General features: G+C 42.2%; 1 protein-coding gene across 1 annotated transcript; it reads right to left on the minus strand.

Moving 5' to 3' along the window:
- Window positions 1–961: 961 nt before the first annotated feature.
- On the minus strand, window positions 962–7,951 carry LOC125529762. Its single transcript, XM_048694180.1, has 11 exons — window positions 7,815–7,951; window positions 6,375–6,514; window positions 5,688–5,869; window positions 4,260–5,573; window positions 4,082–4,138; window positions 3,221–3,566; window positions 2,938–3,137; window positions 2,269–2,345; window positions 1,705–1,806; window positions 1,412–1,598; window positions 962–1,326 (listed from the first exon to the last, which is right to left on the minus strand). The coding sequence occupies exons 2-11, from the start codon at window positions 6,478–6,480 to the stop codon at window positions 1,237–1,239; spliced, it is 2,661 nt and encodes an 886-aa protein (XP_048550137.1). The 5' UTR covers window positions 6,481–6,514; window positions 7,815–7,951; the 3' UTR covers window positions 962–1,236.
- Window positions 7,952–8,159: the final 208 nt, after the last annotated feature.

The following is an 8,159-nucleotide window of genomic DNA, read 5'->3' on the forward strand; positions in this document are numbered from 1 at the left end:
CAAAACGGTGACGGAGGGCGACGGGGGAAGGGGGCGGCGTTGCTGGGCGGATGTGGAGGCGACGGCAGCTGGAAGAGTCGCCGGAAAAAATGGACGGCGGCGTAGAAGGCGGGAGGGTTGCTTTGTTGGCCGCAAGGTGGGACGGGAGGCCAATGTGCCACAGACCAGCGGGCCCGAAAATAAGAGTAGGCGAGCGCGCGTTCGTCGCATGTCCGCGCCGACGCAAATCAGACTCAAAAATGGGCCAGGAATGGGTCGCCCGCGGATGAAAAACGAACGCGCGTCCATTTAGGTCGGTGCGTTGGGCCGCCTTTTCTGTCCGCGCCGATCCAAACGAACGGCCGTGGACGAAATAGATCGCCTCATTAAAGTTGCTTTAACAAAAAGTGTACACACTAATGTGAGAAGTACATAATCGCATAAAAATTCGTCAAAATCTATCAACATAAGACAAAAAAGATATAGCTTCAGAAATACAGACACGAGAAACCAAATGGTAAAAATGCTTGGTATCCATCTTGAATTTAAATATTAAAAAAAAGCACAAAACATCCCCATCCCCGATAAAGTGATACGTCCCGAGTGTGTCACAAGAAGCGGCGCAAGCTGATCCCATGATGAGCCAGGGGTCCTTTAATTAGTCTTTTTTTCCTTTAATTAGTGAGTATTTACTACGATTTGAAAGAAAAAGCATTCACTGCCCTACGCAAGGATGTGATGCAAGGCAAGAACATTAGCAGGCTGGATAATGTTTTGGAAACTCAGAAAGGCAGTGTAGCTTTACAAAAACTATGCATCATGGCAAAATCACACACAACACTTCCAAGTGTCTAATATAAACACTTTTAGGCGAGTTTTCAGAAGCTTGCCTCTACCTATATCTGAACCAAGGTTTCAGAAAGATTGCAAGTACTTCTTAACCAAAGAAGTAACACATTCAATAAGATACGACAGCAGCAAATTAGCATTCAGAACATCCTAACGGTATTGCATTCCATAAGATGGATAGTTCCTGGTTTAACGAGAATTCAGAACATTCTACACGGCTGAATGAGGGTTGCTAAACTGTGGTGCATGTCGAGTTTCTGGTTTTCGCTGTACATAACTGGAGCTCAAAAGGAAGGGTGAGACAATGAGCCCTAAAACTGCTTTTCGGAAAACATGGGGTTACTGTTCCTTGCATGCCGGCAAAATGTCAAGAGACTGGTGAGATGAGCACTGTACTCCCGAATCCGATCACATGACAATGGCAGATGCAAAAGATCTCTTCCCTATTGAATTGAAACCTGGCACTGACCAGCCGGAGTTCACATTGTAGACTTCCACCTACAACAGAAAGAAGAAATTGTCCTTGAAAGAGGGCACATATTTGTGAGGGCAACAGTTAACCGTCGGTACAATGTTTACTTACAGTGTCCAGTATCTGTTCGTTGGACCGCAGACCGCCGAGGACAAACAAGCTATCATCAAAAGTAACCGCAGAGGCGTATCCTCTTGGGTTGCTCATGGGATCACCCATCCTCCAGGCGTTGAGGCGAGGATCAAAGATCTCAACACTGGAAACCATGCTGTCCCCATCATACCCTCCAATAGCATATCTGAAACAATAAACCTCCTAACTCAGTTTCTTGCCAAGATTAATGCCCAAGATGCCATCGGCTTTGTGTTCAGCGAGATCTAAAATAACATGAAGAGTATACTCACAGGACTTCTCCCAGGACAGCTACAGCATGACATCCTCTCCTTGCTTTCATGCTTGGGAGCTTAACCCAGAAACCCTCCCTTGGATCATACCTTTCTGCTGACCTGTACATGATGTGGTTGTTAGTTGATGATGTCTTAAATCATGTGCTTCCACCATGTCATTTTATCATTTTATCATTCAAATGGTTATATTAGCATCCAAGAAAAAGAATGTGTCAGAAACATTTATAGATTTGATTAAAGATTTACACCATCCTCTCATTGCTTACATGTCATTTTATCATTCAAGTGGTCATATTATCATTCAAGTGGTCATATTAGCATCCAAGAGAAAGTATGTGTCAGAACCATTTATAGATTTGACTCGAGATTTACTAGCATTTACACCATCACATTGATATTACCATCATGAAATGTACTTTTATAATGTATACTATATAGGTGTAGCATATTTTTATAGAAACTGATGAGCAAAAAGTCACATGGGTGTCAATGCCCTAAAGCACTTAAAAGGGTGGAACACATGGAAGTAACATAATGGAGGAAAATAGCAAGGGAACTTACTGTAAATACTTGCTACCATCGAATCCACCAGATGCATAGATGACACCACTCGATTCTGCTGCTGCTAGAGCAAATCTCTGAAACGTGTTGCAGCATACTTAAGAGATCAGTGTCAAAATTAGCCAACTAGCTGAACTACTCTCCCGATTACCGCCAATATTAGAATAATCAATTCAACTATGCTTTTCAGTTATACCATTACACAGCAACAAGATTCTAGATAATCTAAGATGAGGATGCAATGCAGAATTTAATTGGTACGAAGCTATGCAGAAGATGATATCATTGAAAAACTAAATTAAGTCGATGTCTCCTATTTGATAGCATTAAGGTCACTGAGTTTATTACAGTGCAATCATGACTATTCTAATTAATTCAAGGGCATTTTTCCGTTATCCTACATTACGTAGGAACAAAATTCAAGATATTGTGTGTACACGAGGATGCAATGCAGAACTCAACTGGTACAAAGCTATGCAGAAGATGATCAAGTTGAAAATTTGAAGTAAACAGATGTCACTTATTGTCCATATTAAGGTCACTGAGTTCATCACAGTGCAATCATGACAAGACTAGGAGAATGAGTTCAGTGTTGCTATGAAATAGGCTGCAAACATATCAAAGGACACAAAGTAATCACTAGAAGCAACTGGGAGGCCAAGAACATACTGGTTGCAGCATAGACGGACTACATATCCACTTCCCAAGAAAAGGATCAAACATCTCAACTTCTGAAAAAGTTTGTGTTCCATCTCCTCCACCCATCGCATATATTTTGCCATTAAGACTTACTCCAGCAAGAGATCCTTTCTCATGGTTCAAACAGGGGCATATCATCCACTCATTACTCCTTGTATTATAGCATTCCGCTGTAAGAAAAGAAAGTACATAAATGCAGTTTGAAGTCCAGAGAAAGAAAGACAGAAGCACATTTAAATATCAGTATACCTACCTGTGTTATACCATGAACTTCCATCCCCACCACCAAAAACAAATATACAGCCTTCCATTGCGGCAACAGATGCATATGAACGCGCAGAGCCCATCGATGTGAGAGACACAAGGATGTCTTTTTTTGGAGAGAAGGAATCAAGAGACGATAACCAGGTCACACCATTATAACCACCGATCAGGAATATTGCTGGCATGTCCAGATTATCGCACATGCTTCCTTGAAGAGACAAGGAGGAGTCAAATTTGAATTGTAACTCATCTATGCGATATTCCAGTTGCTGAACTTTTCTTCCAGAGTCTTTAACTACTTCCTTCAACGAAATGATTTCTTGATCTGATTTAATCTGGAAAATAACAGGACCATAATCAGACTATATATATGCAGGACGTGTTTGCATAAAAAGTACAAAATAGCGGCCAACACATTTTGGATAATGAGTATACATGGCACGAAAAGTAAGGTAGCCAGATTTATCATACCAGCTAACCAGGTCTGTGGATTGACAGAAATAAGTACTGTATAAAGATGAAATGAATGGTCCATACAAGTGAGCATAAATCACAGTGGTAAGAAAATTGAGCAATGTAACCATGTGGGAATCCTTAATTACTTTATAACAAATTAACTTCTATTTTCAATATATGTGGTAGTAGCATTCCCTCCTACTCTTGTAGTAAAATTTCCCTACTACTGTCTTTTCCTCGAGAAAAATCCCCATAACAGCATACTACCCAAGTGCATAAAACCGCACGTGATGTGTAACACAAAATCTTGTATTCTTTTCAATCCAACAAGTAATAAAAGCGCCAATCAATAGTTACATTCCACATTTCACATGTTCAAGAAGAAATGAGGAACCTGATTCTTCTCCAGTGCATCAGCCTTCTTGGCCAAGTCAGTGATGATTCGTAGAAGCTGCACAGGAGAATGAAAAGAATAATGTGAGTGATACACATGTTATCAGGCACGAGGTTATGAATTGTAGTCGAATGATGAAAAGCAAAATAATGCACACAGAAAGGGATAGAATGGGCACCTCAGCCTTTGCTTGATGTTGCTCAAAAGATGAATTATCTTCCACGGTAGAACATAATGGCTTGTTGGAAAGGCTTGAATTGGCCTGTGTTTCTTCAGGTACATGATGGCTGGGAGTAGAAAGGCTTGCATTGGCCTGTGCTTCTTCAGGTACATATTGATCTTGAATAGGAAGGTCTACATTCACATGTGTTTCTTCAGCAACCTTTTGATCTTGGCAAGGAAAGCTTCCATTGACCTGTGTTTCTTCAGGTACATATTCATCTTGACTAGAAAGTTTTGCATTGACCTGTATTTCTTCAGCAACATATTCATCTTGACTAGGAAGGCTTGTGTTGACCCGTGTTTCTTCAGGTACATACTCATCTTGGCTAGAAAGGTTTGCACTGATCTGTGTTTTTTCAGATACATACTCATCCTGACCAGAAAGGTTCGCATTAACCTGTGTTTCTTCAGGTACATACACATCTGGACTAGAATAAACAAAATCATGGGATGATAGTGCTGCCTGCTGTCTTAAGTCAACCAACTCCTTCAGTTTTTTCAGGATAGATGATCTTTCAAGCTGTACCCCAACACCATCTGATTCATTTTGAAGCCCATTGCCTATTCCATTGTGTGAGTTCACAAGCATGTCTCCATTAGAAGAATGACTTCCTCCATTCACAGGATTGGCAACCGGTTCATTGCACTGCATAAGCTCCATTCCGTCAGCAACACTTTTGTACGAGGAATGTTGACTGGCCTCATCTGGACCAAACTGGTTCTGAAAATCATTGTCATCCAAATCCTCCCAGTCAGAAACTAGCTCTCCAGATGTCTTCCCATCAGTTTTGCTGTCTGATGTTCCAGTAACACTGCCACTATCCACATCAGAATCAACCCAGTCATCTGGAACAATTCCACTTGAACTTGAAAGAACACTAAACGGGTTGATGTCCTTTGAATTGGCTCTGCCTTTCTTTTGGTGCGGGGTAACTGATGCCACCCTTTTAGTTGATGGTAAAGAAGTTGATAGAACACTAGATGGATTGATGTCCTTCAAATTGGCTGTGCCTTTCTTTTGGACAGGAATACCTGATGACATCCTGTTAGTTGATGGTAAAGGTACAGGCAGACTCCTTTTGCTTGAAACAGCTGGGACTTGCTTGAAATTGAGAGGACCAACTGACTTGAACAAAGCAATTAAAGCTCTAGTTTGTGCATGGTCTAGCTCAAAATAGAAGTAGTGATGTGTATAATAATTATCTTGAATCACTTTTTTGTATTGGACCTCAAAGAGTGGCTGATAGCGAGTCCTTGTGCAAATGCGAACCTTAAAAACAGAAGCAGTTGCTTTATGTTAGCATGCATAAACTGGAAACAAACTTAGCTATAGATACACCAAACAAATCATGAACACTGTTTGGAGATTCATATTTGTTGATACCTGTGCAGGAAAAGGTGTCCTTAAAGTGCCATCATTACTCCAAGCATATGGGTCAATGGAGTTCTGACCAGGACTGGCAGCCTCAAAAACACCATGCAGCTTTCTGTCAGTGTAGTTGAATAGAAATAAAGGTAGGCCAGCTTTGACATTCCTCACATATGAATAATGCAACGCAGGCAGACCTATAGAGCAAGTGGTGCAAACTAATTAGGGTGAGAAATTCAACAAAAAGATAAGGTTAAACAAGTCTATATTTCATAAACCCTATAACACATCAAGATGGCGATGGGACAAGTTCACACATTTCGCTCTATCCACATACGAGATCAAGAAAAAGAAGTGTGGAGTACATAGTTCCATAAATAAAAAAGGTAAATGCTCCTTTACGAGCATCCAATCTGCACCATCAGAATTAGAACAAAAAGCATGGCAATGGTCCATTTGTAGGGGTTTTGGCCAAAAAAATAAGTTTACAAGGGTGTTTAGGCGGCCTTAAAGCCTGACTAAAATACTGGCAAGGCCTGAGGAATGAACGAACAGGCTACAATATTTTGTAACTTAAGGCACCAATGAACTATATAGCGCATCAGCCTATATAGTCGGTATTGCCAAACACAAAATGATGTTGTTACAGATAATATCATAATAATGGTGTAAAGCAAGAGGTGAAAGGTGGAATTCACAAACCAAACAGCTGTTTATTGAAGCACTCTTCAATTGTCTCATGCTTGCAACCAAAGATCACTCCTCCTAGCTGGGTTTCCCGAAGATTACGGGTCTGTACTGCCTGCATTGCACGATCGTGGGTCTGTCTTTCTTCAAACACCCTGTGGTTCACAATTTTTTTGAGGTATGCAAATCATATAGTCAGTAGATGTGGGTATGAACTCATATTCAAGGGAGAAATAAAACCAAAAGATTCAATAATTGGCAATATACTTTTCAAACTGCAGATAACTCTAGGCAGGGCATACAAATGAGCATTATTATGCCAAGCTGTATCCAAATAAACCCTGTATTAGTACAGTAATTGGCAAGGAACATTCGACAATTACAAAAATCATTCATTTTTTATGCAGGGTGACAACCAAAATTCAAACTGAAACAAGAATTCCAAGTCAAGACAGTGTGATGACCATAACAGTTGGTCAAACTGTTAAGAATCCTCAAAGCTTAAATCCAAATCACAAACAGCCCAACAGAAACCCTTCAACTAAGATGATAACACTGCACAGCGTGACACTGAATAAACCCCCTCAGCTTGAGCGACAAGAACCAGATCAAACACTGAATTCCGTCCCAGTCAGACCCAAAATTAGCATCCAAGCTTCAGGAACCTCACAGTATGACCCAATGCATACATTGTAGAGCGCTATTTGCGCATTAAGTATGTGGAACTACGCACTGAAGCCACATCCGAAGCAATCACACATCGCTAATATACGGAATTGAAATAACGAGCAATACACAACTAGACAGGTAATAATCATCATGCACGGATGAAGCAAAAGCAACCGTCATCTCGTCACAGAGCAATTGACCACACAATTATCTTCCAGGGCCATATCTGGTACGCACAAGCACTGGTACCAAAATTTTCTAATCCGCAAAATAAGCATAGAAACAACAGGACAAGGTCGAAAAGGGGAAAATAGAAACAGGAAGCCAAACATTTCGCGCCTACGCACTGAAACGAAATCCACCGAACTAGCGCGAACAAGCGGGAAATCGCCGGATAAGGCAAGAAGTAATCGCGAATGGTACAAGCACACCGCGCGGAATCCAAAGTTCCCCGTCGTCTAAAACCCTAACTAACCCCTGGTGATCAGCGACGCTAAACCCCGCAATAAAGCACCGTCTAAGCCGAAATCGACAAACCCTAGCAATCAATCGAGCCCCAACAACCCGCATTCGCCCGCCATCCGGCGGAAGCACCGGGACGACCGAAACCCTAGAACGACCGAGGATCTCGCACCAAAAACCCACTTGAAAAATCGAGAAAAATGCCAGAAAATAAAAGGGGGAAAAGGCACGCCACCGCAACGAGCCCCCGCGAAGCAAGCGCGCGATCGATCGAGAGCGCGGGGACGAACCGAGGGCGGCGATGGGGATCGGTCTGGGGCTCACCTGATCGCTTCGCCTGCCGGAGAAGGCCCCTCCTTTTGCTGCCCTGGTTCCTCTTTTTCGGTTGGGTTTTCCTTCCCCCTTCTCTCCCCTTCGTATTTAGTGTGCACTGTCACAGCAATGCGGTGTGTGTGAGGGGGCCGATTATGTAGGTGGTGGCGGGGTGGGGGTGGGAGGATTACCACCGCGGTCACTCCGCGGTCTCCGATCGGCTGCGTCAAAGCGACCGGGCCACTAGCAGGGTTTTTTTTTAACCGCACACGTTATGGCCTTGTTTGGATTCATGGGTTAAAGCTAATTTGAACTAGTTTGGGTTCAAATAGCCTTAAAAGTTTCAAATATGATGGC

This window comes from Triticum urartu, unplaced genomic scaffold (assembly GCF_003073215.2).
Source record: "Triticum urartu cultivar G1812 unplaced genomic scaffold, Tu2.1 TuUngrouped_contig_5823, whole genome shotgun sequence".
NCBI lineage: Eukaryota > Viridiplantae > Streptophyta > Magnoliopsida > Poales > Poaceae > Triticum > Triticum urartu.

What these genes read in the sequence shown, in the direction of transcription:
- LOC125529762 (XM_048694180.1), bottom strand. Translation starts at nt 6,480, where the DNA reads ATGCAGGCAGTACAGACCCGTAATCTTCGGGAAACCCAGCTAGGAGGA. An exon ending in ATGCACTGGAGAAGAATCAG is followed by an intron (nt 3,567 to 4,081) that starts GTTCCTCATTTC and finishes GTTATTTTCCAG; the next exon opens with ATTAAATCAGATCAAGAAAT. An exon ending in ACGAACAGATACTGGACACT is followed by an intron (nt 1,327 to 1,411) that starts GTAAGTAAACAT and finishes TTTCTGTTGTAG; the next exon opens with GTGGAAGTCTACAATGTGAA.